The following is a 25,799-nucleotide window of genomic DNA, read 5'->3' on the forward strand; positions in this document are numbered from 1 at the left end:
ATGTGAGAGGATATAGACAAGGATGGGAAGGCATGATTGGGTTGGAAATTGCATTGTTGAAAAAGATTCTTGAATCAATGAGATCACAAATTCTTTTAAATATTTTTTGATATATATATATATATTTATTGTATACTCAATCACAAAGGGAATTACTTTTATTCATAAAGCAAACTGAAGAAGCTAAAATAACTAAATTTATTTTAAAAAATTAACAGTTACACTTTTAATCAAACTCTTTTTCCATGAAAATTCAGAGCAACAACCTTTTAAAACTTAACCTCTTGGCTAAAAAAAGAGCGTCTTTTAGACTAAACAATGTTCCCCTGGCCCTGACCTTTGATATAAAGGCCTGGAAGTAGAGTTTAAGTATTGCTTTCCAGAGAAGTATCCTTTAAAAATTATAAATTTTAACTTTTTTGCCTCCTTTGTCTGTACCATCTAGTGTCTCAGGGCCATATGCCATGATCTTGAGTCATGGAAAAATAAGTGGCCAGAAGAGTCAAAGAGCATTTTAAAAAGTCAAGTTGATTTTTTCCCCATCTGGATGCAAATGGCTTGAGTCCTAGGATAGGAGAGGGATGGTTGAGGACAAAACACTGGAAATACACGAACAGTGGAGGATGGGGGAAAGTGTGGTTTCTGTTATACCACAAAGAATGTCTAGGTGCTCCCTTCCCCTGCTTTCATCTTTCCCTTGCCTAGATTCAGTAGATGGAAGGGGAACTGGTTACTGCGAAGGAAAACTGGGAACCTGGGAGCAGGAGGAAGGGCCTGACCCCCACAGGAATTGGGCTCTGCCAAACACAAGCTGCCTCTGGAGAAGGTACTGTAACACCCACCACAATGTGAGCCTGGAAAAGAGCTGTAGAGTTCCCCAGTTCACCAAACCACTAAATACACCTTCCTCTTCCTTCTGCACCAGAACCTTAGGGAAACAGTGGGGGATTAACAAGTGGGAAGTAAATGATAGAAACTATATGAGCAGCTGTGATGGCAACCACTATTCCTAGAGACAACTAGGCAGGCCACCCTGTCGTTGGTTACTCTGGATCCCAAGCAGCCCCATCGGAGCAAGACAGCTGCTGAGTGTATCCAGCACACCCCATTTGTAAGCTTATGAATATTATTTATGACTTATAGCCTTAAGGTTTGCAAAACACTTTTTATACATTATCTCATTTAATCTTCACAATGATCTTGTATTATTTAGAGTGAGAAGTTTTTAACTACATCTTATTATTATCTCCCTTTCTACAGATGAGGGAACTGAGGCTCAAAGAAATAAGTGATGGCCCCAGGTTCACATAACTAGTAAGAATATGAGGTGGGAACCTAGGGCCAAGAACAAGACCCAAAAGCAAATAGAGTTATAGATTATAGAGCTAGAAGCATCCAAAAATCATCTTCCCCTGCTTGTCCCAAACCTCTCTCTTCTTTTCAAGTAGAAGCTTGTGTCTACTTTGTGGATGAGGTAATGGTGTATTCCAAATAGTTAAAGTGACTTGCTCAAGGTTACATAGTCAGTTAGGGGCAGAATTTTGTCTTGCAAGTAAGTCCCTTGTAGCCTTCTAGTAAAACCTAGCATAGTACTGTGAAGGTAACCCATATATACCTAAGTTGAATTGCATTAAAAAATATTAAAACCATTCTAGCATCATGCTTTTTACTTCATAGGTAAAAATTGATTGTAGGTGGAATGCCCAGATTTTCAAAATTTGAATTCTAGTTTCTATCTACCCTATTTCCTTTGGGAAAATAACTTACCTTGAAGGGATTGCCTTGGTCCATTCATTCAACAGGTACTTCTTGGGGAAGGTGGATAAAGGTTAGGAAAAGGAAAAGAGGCAAGATACCATCTTACTTCATTTCCAAAGGACTTGAATCCATCCTTTACTAAACCTTCTTCAAAGACCTGAGTCTATGAAGAACGCATGTCACTTTATTATTCATTCAACTCAGCTGAAATATAAACTACCCTACCTCTTCTACCTTCTTCACTTCCACTGCTGCTTATACAAGGCTGTTGTTTTTACACTAGAGAAATTGAGAATGATGCTTAGATACACACCCTCTTCTCCCTATCCCTAACTCTCCCCAAAACAAAGACTACCCAAAATGGCTAACATGTGCCTTCCATTTAGAGGGGACAGCTAAGTATTATGCCTGTATCAACGAGTGACAATGATCTTCTTCAAATGATCCATCATCAAAGCATGGGTAATGAGAAATACAGAAAATAGCATACTTTTATGAGTCTGTCATTTCGGGCTACTCAACTCTGAACTGGAATGCCACAAAAACAACCTCTCTGTAAGCCCAGAGGGGAAAAAAAAGAAAGTAAGTAAAGGGGAAATTCAGATTAGTCACAAAGAAGTTCCCCGCCTGCCTGCAAGAGCTGTAGCATATAAAACTGAGCGGCTGCCCCTTTAACCACTCATTTTCTTGAACTTCGATTCTGAGACTATCTACTGGCTAGTTTACTTGATCTGTTTTTCTTTCCCTTGGAAGAGGTCATCACCCACTGACTCAGGCTTCCCCTTTATCCTATAATCTTCCCTTGGCTGGATTTAGAAGATGGAAGGGGACCAACCACTGCAGGAGAGACCTGGGAACCTGCCAAGGCAGAGGACCATTGTTAATAAGCTGCTGCTGGTGTCTTCTGTGATTCAGTGCGTAGGATTGGTTGTGTGTTTGATCTACATTTTGGGGGCTTCTCAGGTAAGACCTCTTCTCAACTTTTTCTTCTTTTTTTATCCTGCAAGACTCAGCTGACAAAAGGATGTCTGAGAACAATTCAGCGGCCAAGGTTGAACGCTTTTTCTTCCTAAAATCTTAATCTCAGCCTATTTACTTTTTTCTTCTTCCTTCCTTTGGTGGTTATGACAGGGAGTGGTTCAGAAGCCATGGAGTGCCTAGGACGCGTCTAGTCTATGGGTTTGTTTAGCTTTCTTTGTGCCTGGGTTGTTTTTTTTTCTTCCTGCCATACCTTCAGTTGTGGTGATGTGAAACACTCTGTATATTTGGGTTTTTACTCTTTTTTTTAGTAACATGTCTGATAAGAGCATTAACAACAAGAACAATAAAAACCTTAGAAGGCATACAGTCACTGATGTAATTCCCCTTCCCCGCAGAAAGTGCAAGGCATAAATGAATATAAAGGTCCCAATCTGAAATCCTTTTGGTTTGCTATAATCGTGTAATTACTAGGATTTGTGTGTATGTGCATATACACATTCATCCTAAAACTTTTAAACAAATAATCCCAATGAAATCCACCTTTAGAAGCAATAAATTGAAAACTTCAATTAAATTGCTATTCTCTATTGACTGCCCAGTCATGGGATGCGGAATGAATGGGCAGCAGGTACACTTCTTCTTCTTCTTCTTCTTCTTCTTCTTCTTCTTCCTTTTCTTCTTCTTCTTCTTCCTTTTCTTCTTCTTCTTCTTCTTCCTTTTCTTCTTCTTCTTCTTCCTTTTCTTCTTCTTCTTCTTCCTTTTCTTCTTCTTCTTCTTCCTTTTCTTCTTCTTCTTCCTTTTCTTCTTCTTCTTCTTCTGTTCCTTTTTCTTCTTCTTTCCTCTTCTTTTCTTCTTTCTCTTCTCCCTTCTCTTTTCTTCTTATTCTTTCTCTTCTTTCTCATCCTCTTCTTCTTTCCCCTTTCTTCTCTCCTTTTCCTTCTCTTCCTCTTCTTTCTCCCTCTCCTCAAAATCCTCCTCCTTCCCTTCCTTATTCTCTGATAAAAAATTTATATTATTCCCTCTATTATGTTTGCTTGCTCTTTCCTAGGCTACCAGTGTCTTCTCCTCTGTTTCCTAGCTTCCATCATGCCCCTTTTCTCCCTTCCTAAGTAATGCGACCCTTAGAACCAGGAAACTCCTATGGACTCAGCCAAGTAAAATATATCAATTCAGACCAATGGTTAATTTTGGGGGGCTTCTGCTTTCCCTAGATGACTTTTTGTCTTGATTATTGGGTAGTACGAAGCTTCTTCTTGGCACAAGACCAAAAAAAATGGAGGCAACGCCATTCCTGAGGCATAACTCAGAAAACCTAGCCAACCAAGTGGTGACAGAATGAAATAAAGGTGGCAGTAGTTATGGGTACAGCTCCAGAGTCAAGCCTGGGCTTGACTCTACCCACAGGAAATGGAGGTAGGAGAGCAGTGGGGACTTAGGGGAAAGTGTGGTTTCTTCTGGACCACAGAAAGATGTTTGGGTTCTGCAATTATAGGAAGAGAGCTAGAGGGTCCAGAAGTTTTACATTTCCAGATCTTTAAATCAATCAACTTCTTCTCCCCAGCCATTGTGCATAGATTCATTTAGGTAAACTTGAAAGTAGGGAAGAGTGGGAGAGCAGGGGAAAGGAAGTGAGTAGGAAGGAGATCTATGGGAGGAGAGTCAATGGCATATACCACAATTCAGCTTTTTGGAGAAGAAAGTAAACATGACACCCAAAAATAGCACAGCACATTATTTTCACCCTACTCTGTAAGTTGGCAACACTTCATCAAATAACCGCAAGGACACATGCTTCCTTACTCTAGTGGGGTGATGTAAGACAGCCAACAGATAGTTGTTTCAATGTCTTTTTGTCCTGTTGCATCAAATTTGTATCCTAGAGTGGAGGTGGAAAGCAGTAGTTGTAGTACAGATTGTGGACTAAGCAACGGGCTACAACCAAAGACATCAATGGCTAGGCAGATGCTAAAGTCAATGAGGGAAACAATGGTTATTAGGCACAAACTGATCAAGGAACAAGTATTTAATATGTTCCTACTATTCATGTGCCAGATGCCTGTGCTAAATGTTGGGATACAAACACAAAAGTGCAACAATTCTTGCCTTCAGGGAGGATTGGTATCTAAATTCCTAGGTCCTTATGAGAATAATGATAATGACAATAATAATAGTTATCATTTCTATAGCACCTACTAGGTACCAGGCTCTAGGCTGAGCACTTTACAAATATCACCTCATTTGATTTTTACAACCACCCTGGGAAATGTGTTATCATTATCTCCATTCTACAGTTGACAGGAAACTGAAGCAAGTAGGGGTAAAGTGACTTGCCCAAGGTCACGTAGGTAGTATATATCTGAAGATAGATTTGAACGGAGGTCTTCTTGACTCTGGGTTCTACCCCACTGTACCACCTATCTGCCCCAAAAGGAAACCAATAGAGGTAAGTATGATACACTTGGAATTAGGAAATCTGGATTTAAATCCTAGATCTGTTACCTTGTAGCTATGTGACATTTGTCTAACAAACATTGACTGAGTGCCTATTATGGACAAGGAGCCTTGTTAGGCTCTGGGCAAGTAACAACGTTCTGTAGGTTTCAATTTTCTCATCTGTTCAATGGGCATGAGTACTTATGTTACTTACTCCAAAGGGTTATTATGGTAAAAATGTTTTTTAAGCTATACAGTGCCATAGAGATGTGGTCTATGATACAGAAAGGAGAGGGAATGGAACTCAGAGAGACAGAGTTTGCTCCAGGGCCAATCTAGCTTCTTAAGAAGAGAATGTCGACTCTGTGACCACACTGTGGTATTCAGGGGCATCACTACTTTGGGGATCCTCCCTGAGTTCTCTAGGTGAAGATTCCCTTTCTCTAGTTCTATTAGTACAAGCCTTAGAGATATGATTTTATCTCTTCAGGTAAAAGTAGGGAAAGAATTAACACCTGGACATTATTTCAGGTAGGACTATTAAAGATGACAACCATATATCCAGGATGCCATTAACATTTGCCCAGTCTTATAAACATTGGTGATATACTGAGGTTTTAACCTACATTGTTCAATGGGGAGGCTACTTTAGCACTAGAGAATTGTGATTCTAGTTTACTTTTATAGATAAATTTTATGGTTTACCAAGTGCTTTCCACATATGGCATTGCTTGATCCTCACAGCAACCCAGTGAGGTGGGTGGTATTACAGATGAGGAAACTGAGTCCCAGTGAGGTCAAGTGATTCATTCAGGTTCATACAGCCAGTAAGTATTTGAAGCATCCCTCCCTTCCTCTTTCCTCCTCTCTCTGTCTCCTTCCTTCCTTCCTTCTTCCTTCTTCTTGTAAAGAATATAGCAGAATGTGGCAACTTTGTAAAAAAAATGCAAGAGGAGTAATTTCAAATAGAAATAATTTCTATGTCAGAATTCTAGCCCTGCCTTTTTCTATCTGTGTGTGCCTAGGCAAGTCACTGATTGTATCATAGACCAAAGACTTTTCAGACAGCAAATTCAGACTATGAGATCACCAAGTGTGGCACCAGAGGGCACCACTGTTATAAAATTTTTCTTACCCTCTTTTAGTTGATATTTTAATGCCACTTGCTATATTAAGCTCTATCTCATGGTAACCCTCAATTAGGAAACTTCTTTTTTAGATTAAAGAGCTTAGGAAAATTACTTTCTCAGAATTTAAGAGGGATGTCAATTAGTGTTCCTTGGCAAGTCGTTTATTTCTCTTTGTAATTCAATATGTTGGTGCCTGGAAAGAGCTTCTTTCCAGGAATATGGGCAGGATCCCAATAGAATTGGTTTCTGTTGGTTCTGAGAGTGCTACTCAAAATCTCTGTCTCCTAACAATTATTTCATTCTCATTTGCATCTCCCTTCACATCCTTCCATCTCCAGGGAGTGCCTGCCTCCCAGTCCATTCTCAGTAGGCTCTGCTGAATAGATAGAGGAAAAAGACTTATGATAGAGTCAAGTCCATGCCTCTTTGTGCTTTGGCTTCAACTTTCCACATACATTTAACAGCATCCATTTTGATGGCAATTTAAGGTTTATAAAGAACTCTCCTTATAACAATCCTGAGATATAAGTGGTGCAGGTTTTTCTTTCTTTTTTACATTTTTACAGATGCAGAAACTGAGGCTGAGTGGTGAAATGATTTGTCTTAGCTAATGCTTGCTGGAGGCTCATTTGTGGTCTGCCTCACTGGACTGCAGATCCATAGCTCTTTTTTAAGACCCCATACTACTTCTTAATAAGAAATAAAAAAAAAACCCCTTTGACAAGAGTTGATTTGTCTTGTATATCTAGCCATTCTTGGTGCACAGAGGAGAACTTTTCCTCTGTAAAATTTAGACCATTTTCATTACTTCCAGTATAGACATGCTTTACTACTCAGGGAAGACAAGGGAGGAAGAGAAAGGAGAACTCATTCATGTCAGAATATTGACCTAGAGGAGTCTCTTGAGATTGATGGGGGCAGGGGCAGATAGCTGACTCAGTAGATAGTGTACTGGCCCTGGTGTCAGGAGGAGCTGAGTTCAAATTTGGCCTCAGACACTTAATATCTGTGCGACCATGGGTAAGTCACTTGACCCTGATTGCCTCAAAATAAAAAGATTGATGGAAGCAAATAATAGTTATTCCTGCTTGACCTGTGGAAAAAAAGAGGAGCCCTTGAAATACTTGGCTTTGTACCTCTTGATGAACATTTTTCATGTAATATTTTGTATAATTCATCTATAAAATAGAGATAATTCTGCTTATGCTACCTGTCTCATGAGTCTGTTGGGAAGAAAGCTCTTTATAAATCTTTCAGAGGTACTAGGAGTGTTACTAGGGTTTTTAGCCGTGACTGTGCTTATATGTTATCGGTTAGAAGAAAAGCTATGTGATATAAGGCAGGGATCATGTCTGATTTATAGTTTCTGTCTTCTCCTCATGCCTAACATTGTGTTCGGCACACAGGTGACATTAAATTAATGTTTCTTGAAGGAAATGACTTTTCCTCTAGCACAAGGGAAACTCATGGCAGTAATAGGAAATAGAATCAAGATTTTCTGGACTGATTTCAAAGACCATGTTAGTCTGAGATCTGGCTCATGCAAGACCTTAACTAGATGTAATGATAACCCACACTTGTTTGTTCTAAGATGGTGGATGTCTCTACCAAACCTCTGAATTCTTGTACATACTAAATCACTCTTACCTTTGACAAGCTACTTTGTAGTTTTTTTTAAAGTCCTAAACTACATCCATGATCTTGGGAAGCAGGGAAAAAATCAGCCTTTTCCTCATGCGTTATGACTTTTCTGTATTGTTGTGTTCATCCTTCTTTGCTGAAGAAGACCATGCCATCAGAGAAATGATGACGTGACTTGCACTTGACTTTGTTTTGAGTGAGGGAGGGCTGTGCAGGTCACCAGCCTCACTTCTCCTCCAGAGCCATCTGAATCCAGAGACCTGATATTCCTCAGGATGACTGGAGATGACCCAGGATGCACTGGGAGACCTTGACTCTTTTAGGCCAAGGTCTATGCAGGTACTCACTTAGGGTGAGGTAACACCCATTCATTGAATAGGCCTGTTTAAGAAATAGCCAGGACATGGCCCCTTTCATGAGGTAAAGAAAAGAAAGACCTCAAGGCCAAACAGCTAACATCATGGGACACTAGCATGAAGAAGGTTCTTGAGAGCATAGTTCATATCCTTCATTTTATAGATGGGAAAAGAAGTGACCTGTTCAAATCAAACAGAGTTTGGTGGGGATTAGAACCTCTGTCTCCAGGTTACCAGAGGTTCTGACTCCAGATTCCAATGCTAAAATAGCCCTAAGGCTAATAGACTCCTTCCTCTATTTAAGAGTCTGGCCCCATGAGAGACTAGAGGAAGAGTAAAACAGTCTCTGTGAAGGTGATAAAGATGGCAGGCTACATGCACTATTCCTTGGCTGCATTTGTTGAAGGCTGGAGATGTTAAAACTAGGTGGAGAGATGGAAAGCCTCACTTAATCACATGAAACAGAACTTCCCCAGCCCATTTTTTTTTTTTTAGAATATTACAGTTAATTCTCAAATGACAAATTGCCAAACTGGGCAGAAAATTAAATTATTTACCAGGAAAGCATTTAGAGAAGGCATATCGTTAAATAGCTTCTTTTACAATATGAGAAATATTCTGAACATGATTGCTACTTGGGATTTTTACATCTTTTCTCCTTTTTCTCAAATGCAGATGAATGAGTTATTCATTTTTTTAAAAAAGGTTTTCCAGAGACAGAACTTGGTTTAGAGGATAAAGACCTAGGTTTAGTGTCAGGAAGACTTCTAGGTAAGTCTTGTTTCTGACTCCTGCTGACTATATTCAACTCTGGGCAAATTGCTTAATCACTCAGTGCTCCTCCAGGCAACTTTCTGAGGAGATAAATTAAGGAGCTAGTGTTGTCCTGAGGGAGACACAGGTAAAGCCCCCTCCCCCCTCCCCAAATATGCCTGCTAGGTCTGATTGGAGCTAGCCCAGGAGTCTGAGTCCAAGAGCCCACAGAACAGACAGTACTCTATGTCCACGGTCATAGCATAGGGTTGCTTTGTGGAGACTGCTGCCCAGAAACTTCCTCTCCAGGTGCCACAGCGCTCACATCCTTAGCAGCCACAGCTATGAAAGACCCAGAACAGAAAGTTCCTGCCACCACAATCCCTGGCACTATCACATTATGGTCAACATCAAAGATTTGATAAGGTTTTTATTAATGGGTATGACATTGCAGACCACTAGGTGGAGCAGTTGAACTTGAGACGAAGACAAATTGAAATACTGCCTCATTTACTTACCATGTGACCCCAGTCAAACCACTTGCCCCCCTCAGTCTGTTTCCCCATCTGTTAAATGGGAATATTTATAGCTAATACTACTAATTAACAAGTAATACTACTTTCCAGTGCTGTTGTGAGGATCAGATGAGATGTTATAAACCTCAAAGTGCTATTTCAATGCTACCTAGGTGTTCAAGAAGTGCATAGCTATCAGTTTTTTGGTAGAAGTATCCCAGGGACTTGGGACCTTTGTTTCTGCCTTGCAGCTACAATCTCCTCTATGTTTTGTTTCCCCATTAGAATGTGAGCTCCTTGAGAACAGGAACAATCTCAATTTTCTGTTGTATTCCTGGTGGCTTGCCCAAGTTAATACAGGGAGCAAATAATCAGGACAAGATCTGAATTCAAGTCCAGCACTCTATGTAGCCAAGAGATCCATTCAAAATCCACTAATGAAATAGGTGTTCTTGAGTACTTTGTGCATGGAAAATTCCTAATAAATGTTTTTAATTTATTGATTTATTATTAGAGGGAATTCCCTCACCAGGAGCTCCCTGTACCAATGAGCCACAAGTCCAGGCCAAAAAAAAAAAAAAGTTCTTCAGAGCCAATTTGTGTAGAAAGTTATTAATAAACACCCAGACAGATAATCCTTAAATATTCACCTTGATCTATTTGTACCAGGCACTATGCTAAACCCTTTACAAATATTATTTCATTTCATTCTCACAATAATCCTGAAGGGTAGATACTATTATTATCCCCATTTTACAGTTGAGGAAACCCAGGCAGAGGTGAAGTGACTTACCGAGTTTATATAGATTAGTGTCTAGGACAGATTGGAACTCAAGCTTTCTTGACATTAGGACCAGTGCTTTCTCAACTGAACCACCTTGCTTCTTGATTTAATAAAAGTTTTTTTCTATCTTTTATTAGATAGTGTTAGATAGAAGGAGCCCAATACTTTATTTGCCCTTTTAGCATCCCTGTCAATTAGGTAGAGGACAGATACTATTATAATATGGATGAGGAAGCCTGGCACAGAGAGACCAGTGATTTGCATCAGGACACACCCTCCTTGTTGGATTCAGAATTGGCTCCTTCCCAGGAAGAGGTGTGGAGTAATGTCTGAATGGAATGCTAGACTTGAAATCAGTAAAGCCTAGGTTCATTTCCTGCCTCTGACTACTTGCCATCTTTATCACTTACTCTCTCGGGGCCTAATTTCTTCACTTATAAAATGGGAACAATGATACCCACAGCTCTTGCGTTATTATTGTTCATCTTTTTTTTTCTTGAAGAGGACCAGTGACATCACCGGAGATGTCTTGACTTGCCTTAAGTGAGGCAGAGTTGCACAAAGCCATCTGCCTCACTTTCTCTTCCTGAGTCATCAAAGGGTAGTAGCAGTACAAAAGTCAAGAAGACTGATGATGACCCAGTATGCACTGGATGACCTGATCAACTTCTAAGTGCTCCACAGCATCTGCTTCAGCTACCTTCGTGGCGGCTGAAGCAAACTATTCCTCTCTGCCTGTTGTAGTAGGGAAAGTCTTCACTTGCCTGGGGTAGAGTACTTGCGTTATAGGGTATTAGAGAGGTTCAAATGAGACAACGGATGAAAAATTATAAAAGTCAGCTTTTAATCATTTAGGAAATGGAGCTCCTATTAATAGTAATCTCTTGCAGTTTTACAGTGTTTGCTTACTTCTCAAGCTATTTCTCTGTGCATATGTATTTATTGTGTTCTCAAAGTCTTAATGCAGTTTAAAGCTTTAATAGCTATTTTAATAGGATAAATACAATCTCACTATCAAGCTCCACAATTACCTTGGCGAACATAGATTTTACCATCAATCATCAATCAATTAATAACCAGTCTTTTATTAAGCACCTACAGTATCCCAGGTGCTGTACTAGGTACTGAGGATACAAAGTTCCTTTTCTCAAGGAGATTGCAATCATGGTGCCCTGCATTGTGGTTTAATGAAAGGACACTGGTCTCAGGACTTAAGAATTTGGTTTCAAGCCTTACCTCTGCCACCTACTCGGGAATATGCCTTAAGAATCTATCAGTCAATAAGCATTTACTTTGATAGTTACTACGGATATAATGACAAAAGGAAAAGGTCCCCTGCCCCTTCTACTGGGGAGAGAGACAATGTGAAGGATGGATTAAAGAGGGAGGACATCAGAAATACTGAACAGGACCAGTAAGCTATCAGGAAAGTCTCAGTGATGAGGATGAAAAGCTAGCAATGATATTCTTGACTAGTCACTTTGAATCTTATACCAAAATTCTTTTTCTGGATGGCTTCCCCACCTTTCTTTGAAATATTGATAATTTAGGATCACATGATCATAGATTTTGAGCTAGAAGGTACATTAAGGGTCATCTAGTTGAATCCTCTCATTTTATAGACAGAGGACACAGGCCTAGAGAAGTTACATGACATGCCCAAGGTCACGCAGGGGCAAATAACAGAGTCAAGACTTAAACCTATGTCTTATAACTCCAGATCCAGTGTTCCTAAACTTTCATTCATTTATGTCCATTCAATAAACATCTATGAGGAACAACTGTGTGCAGAGCACTCTGCTCATTGTTGGAGGAAATACTAACTTTTGATAGAATTTCCCGATTCCCATGTAACATATAATCTAGAAAAGGGATAAGATAATGCACTGTTAACTTGATTGCATCATATCCTACAGGATGTCCTAAAAGTCTTTGTGCAGTTTTAAGTTTTAGTAGTTTAGGCTTCACTAAGACTTTTGGGACATCCTATATAAGTGCAAAATGTTCTATGTCTACAACAAAGTGCTTTGGGAGGGAAAAGTGCTGTGTTTGTCCTTCGTTGCTGAAGAAGACCATGCCATCAGAGAAATGATGACTTGACTTGCACTTGACTTTGTTTTGAGTGAGGGAGGGCTGTGCAGGTTACCAGCCTCACTTCCCCTTCAGGGCCATCTGAATCCAGTGACCAGATATTCATCAGGATGACTGGAGATGACGCAGGATGCGCTGGGGGACCTTGGCCCCTTTAAGTCAAAGTCTATTCAGGTACTCACTTATTGTGAGGTAACGTCCATTCATTGAACAGGCCTGTTTAAGAAGTAGCCAGGGGATGGGAAGGTAAGAGAAGAATTTATAGAAGATGGTCTCAAAGGATGGGAAAGGATTCAACAGGCAAAGAAGAAAAGGGAGGGGCATTCTAGTTGTAGGGAACAAATAGTATGAGAAGAGACAAGAAAGAAGGAGAATGACGAGTCTGTTCAGTTGACAGAGAATGGTTCATTTGGGGATAAAATGTAAAGGGTCATTGCCAGACCTAGAGGCCTGTATTGGGCTACCCGAGTCTTTCTTACCTCACCTCCGAGGTCTTCGGCTGGCCAAAACCGGATGCACATATGAGAGAAAGGACGTTCCAGAGTCGAACAAGGGTTGAGCTTTATTTCAGGGTCTAGTTACAAGTGCAGGGGGGTCTTCCTTAGGAGGAAGAGGGGGAGATTTCCTAAGGAGACTAAGCTTATGGGATTGGAAGTAGAAGTACAAGCGGGGAGAGAGGGGGAGGGGAGAGAGGAGAGGAGAGAAGCAGAGCCTACTGTCCTCTTGGCTCCACACGTGCTAAGAGAGCTTTCAGGCTTCCTCAATCCTACTTAACTCTCCAGCAGCATAGTTTGCATCTAAATACCGTGCTGTTAGGTAACTAGGTGTGCTCCAATCCGGGACCATCTCGAGTGGGGGGAGATCTCTCTCCCATCACGTTTCTCACGGGAAGAGGCGGAGTTACTCGAGATAGCTCGGTTCACCTCGATTCCCTGTCGTTTCCTGGGGGGGTCTCGTGAGAGCTCTAAGATTTAGAAGCTCCACTTTTACCCGCCCGAGACTGTCCACACGGAATTGAGCTTCCAATCCCAACAGGTCATAGAGGAGAACAATATGGGAGAAGGATCACAGATTTAGATCTGGAAGGGACCATAGAGGAAAAGTAGTCCAATCTCTTCATTTTAGAGACAAAGAAATCGAGGACCCTACCAGTCAAGTGATTTGCCAAGGGGCACAAGGTTAGTAAGTATCTGAGGCAGGAATCAAACCCAGATCTTTTTGACCACAAGTTTAGCACTCTATTCATTTAACCATTGGAAGGAAGGAAGTAAAGAATGAAATAAGCATTTAATAAGTACCAACTGTGTGCCAGGTACCATTCTAAGAATTTCACAAAAAAAATTATCTCATTCAGTCCTTGCAACAACTCCAGGAGTGAGGTGCTATTATTGTCTCCATTTTACAGATAAGGAAACCGAGATAGTTAAGTGACTTGTCCAGGGTCACACAGCTAGTCAGTGTCTGAGACCAGATTTGAATTTGTGTCTTTGTGACTCAAGGTCCGGCACTCAATGCACTATGGCATCCCCTAACTGACTCAGGGTGATACCAGATGGAGGAGGGCCTTGAGTACTAGCCAAAGGAGCATGAAATTTACTTCAAAGGCAGGAAGTCAATGAAGGTTATTGAGCAGATGAAATGATATGGTCAGATACATGCATTATTCCTCTTCAAACACTTTTTACTGGTCTTCACTCATGAATGACACTGTCTCTAATTTCTGTGACTTTGCAATGGTTGTCCTCCATGCCTTTGATTCATTCACACTGTGACTAATTGGCCCCAGAGGACTTGGAGAGGTGATCCCTTTGTTTTTCACCAACACTTGAGCATTTAGCAATTTCTGATTAAATCTGATAATATGGACTGATATGAATGGGATTGAGAAAGAAGGCCTTTGATAGTTCTGTGGAACACAATAAAGGCCACTTTCTGGGTATGTGGACATATTTCTGAGAATTTGGAGGAATTGTGTGCAAAATTCTAATTCAGCATATTAGTTTGTAAGATAATTGACAGCTTAGCAGCAAATGATGACTCTTGGGCCCCAGGGGAAAAGTGTCCCTTTCACCCTACCTCTTGCCTTCATTCAGTGGTAAAGGCTTGTGGGGAGGAAGACAGCCACAATTATAGGGTAAGATATGGTTTTCACAGATCAGTGCTTTGTTTCTCATAGTGCCATCAAAGCAACTGGGGAGAGTGTAGTAATTGTCTTCTGTAATTTAAAACTCAGAGGTTGAGAATATACTTCAAAATTCCCACCTCAGCCTTAGAAGCACTTTGTGAATCTTCCATCCACGATTATTTCTAAACATTTCTTTAAACTTTTCAAATCCAATCCAGACCAGCCTTCAGTTGGTACAGAGCTCCCTAAATCTGTTGCTGTGTGAAGGGTTGTGTTTCTATAACCATGCCTTTGGGTTTTCAAATAGTACCTCATTCAAAGCTCAAGAGTTGCCTTCTAGTTGCTGTGTCTTCCATAGAATACAAACCCTTGGAGGGCAGCATCTTGAACAATACCTTACATAGGACAGGTGCTTAAGAGATACTTATCGCATTGGATTATATGCTGAGATTTGAGAGAGGAAACGTGTTTTTTCAATCCATACTCTTTTCAGTTATGTTGATATTTCCATGCCTCTGAGTTTTTGTTTTACTAATCTGAAGTCCTCACTATTTTAGTCTCACTATCTAGAAGGCCACATATCCATTTACTTATTTTCGTTGGTTGCTTTGGACCTCTTTCACTTACTGTAACTGTTGGTGAGATCCCGTGGCCACAATTGCATAGGGATAGGTAGCCATGGAACAGATAATCTATGACTGTTGATTGAGTTAGAATGAAATTTTTTATTTACAAATATGTTGTATACTCCCACTATCCTAAATGAATGCACGTAGCTCTTTGTTCACCGCAGCAATATACACCGGATCAATATATATTGTATCAATATATAGTATCTATTTTATAGTACCAGAAAATTCTGGAGCTAGGAGGTTCATGGAATATTTAGCAATGGTCATTTTCTAGATTTAATTTCTTCATTCAGTCAAAAACACTTGTTGAACATTTACTACATGGTTGACTTGGTGCCAAACACAGCAGAGAATGAGAGAGATATAAGAAACATTTCCTGCCCTCAGGGGAAGAGTTAGTAAGATACATAAATAATACATAGAGAATAGAATGCAATGAGTTACACATGAGGCAGAAAGGGCTATGGGAGTTAATAGGAAGGAGAGATAGTTTTTAGCTATGGAGATTGGGGAAAGCTTCATGGAAGCAATAACATTTCAATTAGACTTTGAAGAAGTGAGATTTCTACAGCTAGAGATGGAGGAGAAGGGATTTTAGGTAGGAGGGATAGTGTGTTTCAAGGCTTGGTAGCAAGGAAGGTCAGGATATTTTTAGAGAATAGATTTTAGCTTGATATCAAATTTTTTCAAAGCTAAGAAAGTTTTTTTTTCTTTTTTGGCATAAGACCTAACATATTATATTGCACACAGCTGGCACAAAATGTTGGCTAAGTGCACATAGGGCTGTAATGGGAGATAAGACTGGACACGCATTATCTGTCAAAGTGTGACATGGTAGCTAAAAAGCTAAAGCTGTTCTGGGTTCCAATGATTGTCATTTTCTCTAGGCTAAGAGAAGGCACATTTAAAGTTGTCATTCAGTCTTGTCTGATTCTTCGTGACCCCATTTGGAATTTTCTTGCCAAAGATACTGGAGTAGTTTGCTTTTTCCTTCTCCAGCTCATTTTACAGATGAGGAAACTGAGGCAAACAGGGTTAAGTGTCTTGCCCAGGGTTACACAGCTAGTAAAGTGTCTGAGGCCAGATTTGGACTTGGGAAGATGAGTCTTCCTGACTCCAGGCCCAACATTCTATCTACTTTTCCACCTCACTGCCCCTAGAGTACTGACTCCGATTCTGACCTTCACATTTTAAGAAACATGTAGACCATGTAAAGCATTATCAATAAATGGTGAGGAGCATGGTAAAAGAACTGCAAAATACTGCATTTATGAATCCATGGAAAGAACTGGGGATGCTTAATTTGGATAAGAGAAGACAATAGTAATGACTGAGTGAATGTATAGAAAGGTGCTTATTAAGGGCTTACTATTTGCTAATTACTGTGCTAAGAACATGGACATAAGTACAAAAACAATGACAATCCCTACCCTCAGGGAGCTTACTGTATTATGCAGGAGACCACACATATGAGGGAATGATAACCAGAGAGGGATACTTTGGTTTGTAAAGTGTACTGACTGATGGTGAGTGGAGTCAGAGGAGAACAAATTGACACACTATTCCCCAGAGAAAAGAAAGAGCTAATCTGATTAGGGTTCTGGAATGGGAATGTGGTGGAGAAAGGAGCTAGGTATGTACCAGTGTGGCAGGATGGCAGCTGTTGATAAATGTAAGGGCTTGAAATGAAGCATATTTGGGCCCTGGTCTAGATGGAGTTGGTTCTACCAATCAGGACAGTGGGGACATAGTGGGTAAGGGAAGAGATATTCCAGGGATGAAAGGGTTGTTTTCTACATTATGGTTTCTACTTAGGATGGCATGATTGCTGTAGAGAAGACACCTGGAGAATAATGTTTGGAGATAGCAAAGGAATGAAAACTTTTCAATTATTCCTTCTGTTATATAGGACTAGATTGGTTTTGATTGATCTCAAAGGAAAGAATAAGGAGCAGTAGGTAGAAGTTACGGAATAGTCTATTTTAGCTCAATATCAGGAATGACAGTCTAATGACTAGAACCCTAATAATCTACAACAATCTAATCTTTAGAACCCTAGGTGAGCAGAATGTTGAGGTGCCACAGTGGATGGCTAATAGCATGAAATTAACTATTTTTTATCTTCATCACTTGATATGCGATGTCCTAGATGTGGGTACTCTTTGCAACAGAGCGGAATTCAATCCATTCACACCTCTCATCCCATTCAGCTCTTATCCATTTCCTAACATAAATCTATTACAGGGGATCCCCCATTGTGTTGTGGGTTTTCCTAGATTTTAGATCATTGCCTGGATTGCAGTGGAGACTTTGAGTTCTTCATTGACTTATTCCTTCAGCTTCCTCCATGGCTGGCCTTTGAAGTCACATATACTTTAAAAGGGTATGATGAAGACTGAGAAAAGGTTGTTTGATTGGATATTATTTTATATCTCTGGTGATATTCCAAAGTAATTTTAGTAGAGTAGTAGAGGTAGAAGCTAGGTTCCAAGTGGTTAGTAAGAAGTGGAAGTAGAGAGTGTAAACACCTCCATGGAGATTATTGGCAGCAAAAAGAATGAGAGAAGGTAGCAGAGTGGAAGAAATGTGTGTTTTTTAAATTCAGCTTTTATATTTAGGATAGAGGAGACCTAAGTATGGAAAAGAGATTTGACTTGTTCTGTTTCATGCCAGAGGTAAGAATTAGGAGTAGTGGGTGGAGGATGTAAAAGACAATACCAGGAAAAAAAACTTTCTAACAATTAGCAGTATCCCAAAGTGGAATGGGTTGCATTAGAAGCAGTTTCTCCCTCACTGGGGGTGTTTGAGCAAAGACTGGCTGACCACTTCTCTGGTATATTATGGAAAACATTCTTCAGATGTCAGTCTGAACAAATGGTGTCTGAAGTTTCTAATTCTGAAATTCTGTGATTTTGGGAAATGTGGAGGAGGAATCCTGGAAGGAGAGGGAGTAGAGAAGGGAGATTGAGGGATGTAACTGATCACTCAGAGAACATTATCTTAAACTTATCAATTGGTTTTTTTCCAATATATAGGGTGTCCCCAAAATCTTAAACTTAAAATGGCACGAAGACTTTTGGGAATCCCTTACCTTATGCTTGTGCATATTCAAACTTACCTGTTGGTTTTGTACCTATACATTCACATAACCCTGGGAGCCCTTGAAACACCTGGTCATCAAGCTGTTCTTTTACTTCCTGGAAATGGTTAGCACCATTGGAAAACCTGGAGGTTCACAATGTCACTTTATCTTGGAATCATGTGTAAAAATGTTAAATTCTGTAGGGAAACATCAACATTTCTCCATCTTAGGGAATTCCTATTTATTTTCAACATTATTTATTACTTTTTAACCAGTTCATATTCCATGGGAAAAAAACCCTAAAAACCTTAGTAACTTAATAATTTAAATACATATATATGTAATATGCATATGAGCATATGTATATATATATATATATATAGAATCACACAAATAGGTATAGAGTATACATGTGTAAAAAGACATTACACAATACAATAAATGTGCATACACATATGTAGATATGTGTATACATACACATACATAGAATATATATCATGTGTATATATGTATATATATAAATATATATATATGTATATGTATACACATATATTCTAAATAAATCTTAGCTCCTTAGTCCATACAGAAACTTCCTCGACTGCACATAGGTACCTTCTCTACAACTCTGGCCCATGAGAATTGCCTGGGAGCCTTGGGAAGTTAAGAGATTTGTCCCAGGGCACAAAACCTTTTTGTGTGACAGGTTAAGGTCACGAAGAATCCAACAAGACTCAACAAACAGCATCTAAGGGATTTTGGATTTTTCTAACTTAATAAAGGAGTGAGAAATTTCAATTGGGTATTCCCTCACTAAAATCTCATGTTGCGGAAGCTTTCAATTACTCTGGGGTGGAGCCGGGCACTTTGCTTCCTGGAGCTCACTCTCTAGGTTATGAAAACAAATTTCTCTCTCCATGCCAAAATCAACCATGTGAAAGGGCCGTCAGTTTTGGCAGAAATGACAAGCTCCATCCCTTGCTCAGCACTCTCGTACTGTCTTGGCCTCCTTCCCTTCCCTCCCCCCTCTTCCCTAATTCCCTTTCCTTCTCATGGTTGAGTACTCTCTCAGATGCTAAGGATTATGTTTTTTGTTTTTTTGTTTTTTGTCAGGTAGCAAATAAAATAAAGGCTAACATACTAGGAGTGTCTGAACAACACATACATATTGTGTGATTCATACAATCGAGGCACTCAGAGGGACTGTAAGATTGTGTAATCTAATCTACTATTGGATACAAAAATCTCTACAGTGAAACACTGATCAGTGATTTCATTAGTGTGGCTACTCCCTTCCCCAAAACAGATTGCAACAACCCAGTCACGTTCTCATCCTGTGCAATTTTAATGCACATGTTCTTGTAAATCATAATAAATTTCATTCATATCATTCACTATGATATAAAAAGAGGGATTGGACCCATGATTTCATTGGCATAAGGATGAGGTCTTTTCCTAACAACAGTTTGCCCAGTTAGGTAAATGATATAAATATCTTAGCCACCATTTTATGGACAAGGGAACCAAGGGTCAGAGAAGCTGTAACTGGTCCATAGCCATATGGTTAGTAAGTGACAAAGCTGACACTAGAATCCAGGTCTTTTATCTCTATGTTCAGGACTCTTCTCATCATATTATCTGGACAAGGGGTCATCTAGCCTCCTCTTAATTATTTCTAGCTACCCTTCAAGTCAGCCCATACTATTGTCATCTACTAGCTTTAGGCATCACGATTATCTTTGTTATGTGAAGCTGAAATATAATAAATCTCATCCTCCCCCTCCCCCTATCATTTCTACTCATTGCTTCTGCCCTCTGGGGATGTACATGATAAGTGCAATTTCATTTTTAAATGACAAATTTTAAATGTTCGTACTATGTACTAATTTAAATCTTTAGGCTAAATGTCCCAAATTCCTTCAACTCTTCCTAATAATAACTGACATTTGTTGAGTACTTTAAATTTCACAAAACTCTGTATCTATTCTCTTACCTGTATCTCACAGGTATTTTTAATGCCATCTAGCAGATGAGGAAACTGAGGCTTTGAGAGGTTAAATTATTTCCCCCTTGCCCTTGGTCACACAATTAGTTAGTTTCAGTATCTGATACCTAGAAATCCCACACCCGAATGACTGTGGTTTTATACTTCTCAGTAGGATCCAAATTATCCTGTAGCTTTGGGCATAGGTTATTCACAGCTTGAGGACCTTGACTTTTCTGAAAGCCTTGAGTTATGATGTGGAAGAAGTCAAGGCTATCTTCCTTGGTATCACATCACAGTTCACTGAAGACCTTCTCTGAACTGAACAGAAAGAGTTTATTTTGATGACATGTTTTAAGGGGTTGACATGACCTCCTGACATCATCTAGTTTGTCAATGGTTAAAAGTCATATAGTTCCCCTTTCTGGTCACTAAAAGACTATATTCCTACTCACATGTAATGGTAGATGTGCACAGGTTGCAAATTGGAAATCTGACATGATCTCTTAATCCTTGTATCATCTGGAAGTTAAGAGCAGCCATTGATATCACCATGGTCTGGAAGCACCCTCTGAGTTCTCAAAGCCTGATGGATTTATTTTTTAAACTAGGAATGACTTTTTTTATCCAAATAAAGGAATATCTTGGAATATGTGCTTTTGGTAGTAGTGGTGGTGAGAGTGGCAGGAGAGAGGAGGAACTTTCTTCTCTAATCTGTGGTGATAATAGATACATCCTAAATACAGTGTCTGAGTCACATAGAAATTAAATGACTTTTTCAGGATCACACAGTTAGTAATCCTTGAAAACTGGGTCTTCTAGAATTGAAGTCAAGCCCTCTATTTATTATGCCACAATACCTTTTTCTGTCACATTGCAATGACTACCAGAGGGAAAGGAGCATGTCAAAAGACACTGATTGGAGAAACTGATAATAAAATTTTGGGAAACTTACAAGGAAAAACAGAATAACCTTAACTCCTAAGGAGGATATAAGGCACAACTGGGAGCCAGAAATGGATTGGTCTAAAGCCGGACTCTATAGGCTGATGTGGAAAATGATCTGGATTTGGAATCAGAGAACATGGATTTGAGTTCTGATTCTGTTACTACTTGTGTCATCTTGGGCAAGTCTCTGGAAGATGAGAGGTTTGGATGAGATAATTGCTAAGGTCCATCTCATCTCTTGAGAGATATAGTAGAGTACTGGAATATATTGGAAGTTAGGAATATATTGCTTAAAATACTATCTCTGATACTGCTTATTTCATGCTCGATGCTGGACAAGGCACTGAAAAAAAAAAAAACCTCTCTGAGCCTCAGTTTCCCTCTTTTGTAAAATAAAGATAATAAAAACTGCAACACATACTTCCCTGGGTTGTTGTGATGGTCAATTTACAAAATTTAAGTAAAGTGTTTTGTAAACTTCAAATAGCTATGTAAATGTCACTTGTTATGATGAAGTATATCCATCCAATAAACTTGGGCTCCAAGGGACCAGAGTTGACTTGTCTTCTTTTGAACTGGATATCCCTTTAGGAATCTGAAATTCAATATTTCTAAGACAGAACTCATGTTTCCTTCCAATTTCTTTATCTTTAACCCTAAATGCAATTCTACCATCCTACCAATGACCTGGCCTGCATCCTGGACTCCTCAGTCACATTCATCCCACATATCTAATCCATTGTGAAGTCTCATCTTTTTTTTTTTTTTTTAAACCATTATGGCATCCCTGTTGTAGAGGTCTGATTCTATCCTCTCACACATCTGCAGTCTTAGTTTGGATCTTTATCATCTCTCATCTGGACTGTTGTGATAACCTACTAGCTGGTCATCCTGCCTCAATTTTCTCCTCCTTTTAATCCATCCTGCACTTGGAGGCCAAAGTAATTTTGATAAAGGGTAGGTCTTAACCATGGTGTCCTTGCCTCTTTCCTGCTCAGTGTGCTTCCAGGAGCAAATATGAAGTCTTCTGTCAGGCACTTAAGCCTCAGACTGAAATGAATGAACACTAGCAACAAATACATAGAATGATATTTACATATTTCTTCCTCCATTAGAATATAAGTTCCTTGAAGAGGAGAATGTTTTCTTCTTGTTTGGTATCATTAAGGTTTAGCACAACGCCTGGCTCAAAGAAAATACTTACAAGATGTTCACTTACTGATTGGCAGACCACTCTGTCTTGTTCTTTTTCACAATATCCCCTCCCTCAATATGCTGTCATATAAATTCCTTGAAGATAAGGACTGCTGTCATTTTATCATTGTAATCCTAATATCTAGCACAGTGCTTGGCCAATAGATGTTTGTTGATTGATTATTTGATTGATTTTTCCACCTCTTTACTGAATGTGACTTTTGGGTTTTTTTGGCATTTGTTTTTCTAAAACTGTCTCTTTCCTTTTAGCCTCCAAAAACAAAGAATGAGAGCGTTAAAGTACATCTTATGGGTAAGTACCATCCAAAATTAAAGAATCCCAAAGTTACAAATGGAATATGAAATATGTTTTCCTAGAAGGCATGTTTTTTTAAAATTAAATTAAGTCTTTTTATTAAAGAATTCATAGCTCTTTTTATTAAAATATTGATGTTCAGTTATGTATATGTATGTATATATACATGTATGTATATATGTAGATGTATTCATTCTCCTGGGCCTTACCTTAGGAGCACACAAAAGAAAGGAAATTGGCACATTTTTCCCTTTCAAATCCAAAATGGAATTTGACTTGTCAATTCAAATTTGTCCAGATCAATATGGTTTCCATCTCTTCATAGCAACAGAAACATCAACCCTACAGCAGATCAATTTCCTAAAAAAGAGATCTCAACAACAATAAACAAAAAAGAGGCTACTCTAGAAAGAGTCCATGAGTCCATTGCCTTCTTTCCATTTTGGGCACTCAGGTCAGGGCTAATTTTTGCATCGGGCATCATTATTCTCAAGATATTGGTGACAATATTCCCACATCAAACAGCAATGTTTGATACTTAATCTGACGGACAGACCTGGGTTCAAATCATACCTCAGATACCTTGTAGGTCATGTGATCTCAACTTGGCCATTTCCTGATTTTGTGACCTCAGGCAAGTTATTTACAAGTTCTCTGGGCCTCAGTTTCCTTATCTGTAAAATGAGAACTTTGAGGTAGGTGATCTCATCCAGCTTCTAAATCCAGATTCTATGATCAATAATGAGAGGCAGCAAGTGCTCTAAAATGAGCAGGATCTTTTCTGTGTTTATAATCTTGACCATTCTCTTGCCTTCATTCTTCCCAGAGTATGATGAAAAGAATGGTTTTACTCTACAATCTTCTGGTGAATTCGGATCCATTGAGGTGCAAAACAACTCCTTGAAGATCAGATGTGATGGTTTTTACCTATTAAGGCTGAAAGGCTACTTCTCCCGAACTCCCAATATTGACTTTCATTATCGGAATAATCAGCGTTTTTACTTATTCTCAAACTTTTCCTCCTATCAATATATCAGCTCTGTTGCTGTGGTCTACCTAAGATTTGAAGACTCGATCTACCAGAGAGTGGTGTCTCAAAAAGTGTCCTCGACAAACTTAGCATTCAGTCAAGGTGAAATAAGCCTCATTCAACTGACTAATGATAACTTCTGTGGCAAATGAGGAATTAAGATGAAGGGACCCAAGTCTACCATCACCATCAAAAACCCACTGGGATTGGGCAGAAAAAATATTTCTACCATGAATATGGAGGAGCCATAGCTCCAACCAAGCATATCTCTTGCACCATAACTGGATTACTCAAGTTTTTCTCAGGGATAAAGTAGAAATCTGCTTGATGTACTAATTATCCCTGTGGACTAACTAGAAGCCAAATTTATCATTTCCTGGCAATTTGGTGACATTCTGCATGCCATTTAAATGTTGGGAGGATTGGTGGTTTGGCTTAAATGGGAAAAAATAAATTGTGGGAAACTATCAGGCTTTGATAAGGATGGTCATATAAGGAACACTATTTTCCCCTTGGCTTCTTCCCCCTGTGCTCCTTGTCCCCCTTCTTTTTTTTTCTACACACATCTTTATCACATATTTTCCTTGATAGTTTGTGTGTGGATATAGACCTGTCACATAAATACGGCTCTTGCTGTAATGTTGTGAGACACATTCATAACAGTGCAATGGAAACAATAGAAAGATGGTTTTCTAAAGTGGATAAAAAATCTTGTAAAGATTGTCTACTCAGGGTGGGGTGGGGTGGGTTGTGCTGGTGGTTAAAGATGACAGGAAATGGAGCAGTTATTTTGGGAAAAGAAACAAATAACCTATAATATGAAGGAAGAGAAATATACAAGTACCCTTCTTCTCACATGTAGTCAATCAACTAGCATTTATTAAGTACCTGTTCTGTAGCAGGTGGGACAACTAGGTCATGCATTGGATAAAATGCTGATCTTGGATAAAGGAAGACATCTGCCTGAGTTCAAATCTGACCTTACTATCTGTGTGAACTTGGGGAAATTACTTAACCCTGTTTGACTCAGTTTCCTCATCTGGAAAATGAGCTGGAGAAAGAAATGTCAAACTACTCCAGTATCTTTGCCAAGAAAACCCTAAATGGTGTCATGACAAGTTGGACATGACTGAAAAATAACTGAGCAAAGACTGTGCCAGATACATGCAGACACAATTTTCTCTAATATGTCCAGCTACCTTTTCTCCTCAACCTTTTGTTACTGCCATGATTTGTTTCAGGAATAAGGCAAGCATATTAGCAAATGTATCTTGGTGCCAATAGTAAACAAATGCAAATCATACATGAGCAAGAACATACCTCTCTTTCTGGAAAGACTATAAGATGTTCGTTGATCTCATGGACAACGCACAATTGCTTACAGGATGAAGCAGAGACATGAGTGCTTAGCTGATTTTACTCTTCATGTAATGGGGAATTCATTTGATACAGTTGATATTTACCCAGTTAACTTTATGTGGTTAAACCTTATTTATTTAGCTTTGAATTGTTCAACATCGTAAAACAGAAGCTCATACTTCTAAATGCCAAAATAAATTTTGTTTTTAAACTTTTTGATGAAAATCTTTCTAAAATATATCTTGTTCTCTGAAGTAGAGTATTGCTTACTCATAGTTTTTAACCTTTTTCTTGATTCATGAAGTAGAAAGCGAGTAAGATATTGAGCTGGAGGTCCTGAATTGTAAACTCATCTCTGCTATTTACTATTTATGTGAGTTGAAACAAGTAACTCACTTCCCTGGACTTCAGTTTCCTCACATGTAAAATGAAGGGAGTCAGAGTAAACAACCTCTATCCTTCTTTCTAGCTCTCAATCTGTGATCTTCATATAAGGATTTGTTGAAGTAAATGGAGAAGAGAAGATTCAAGGAGATCATGATAACTATCTTCAAGTATTTGAAAGGTTGTCATGTAGATTACAGAGTAGATACATTCTACTTCTTTTTATTTATTATTACTAATTACTACTACTACTACTACTACTACTACTACTACTACTACTACTACTACTACTACTACTACTACTAC

The 25,799-nt window shown here is 39.1% G+C and overlaps 1 protein-coding gene across 1 annotated transcript; it reads left to right on the plus strand.

Annotated features, from left to right (window-relative positions):
• Positions 1-1,706: 1,706 nt before the first annotated feature.
• On the plus strand, positions 1,707-24,512 carry TNFSF4 (TNF superfamily member 4). The gene is made up of 3 exons (XM_072648599.1): positions 1,707-2,721; positions 22,675-22,717; positions 23,547-24,512. The coding sequence occupies exons 1-3, from the start codon at positions 2,578-2,580 to the stop codon at positions 23,900-23,902; spliced, it is 543 nt and encodes a 180-aa protein (XP_072504700.1). The 5' UTR covers positions 1,707-2,577; the 3' UTR covers positions 23,903-24,512.
• The last annotated feature ends 1,287 nt before the right edge of the window (positions 24,513-25,799 follow it).

The sequence above is a fragment of the Notamacropus eugenii genome, chromosome 2 (assembly GCF_028372415.1).
Source record: "Notamacropus eugenii isolate mMacEug1 chromosome 2, mMacEug1.pri_v2, whole genome shotgun sequence".
NCBI lineage: Eukaryota > Metazoa > Chordata > Mammalia > Diprotodontia > Macropodidae > Notamacropus > Notamacropus eugenii.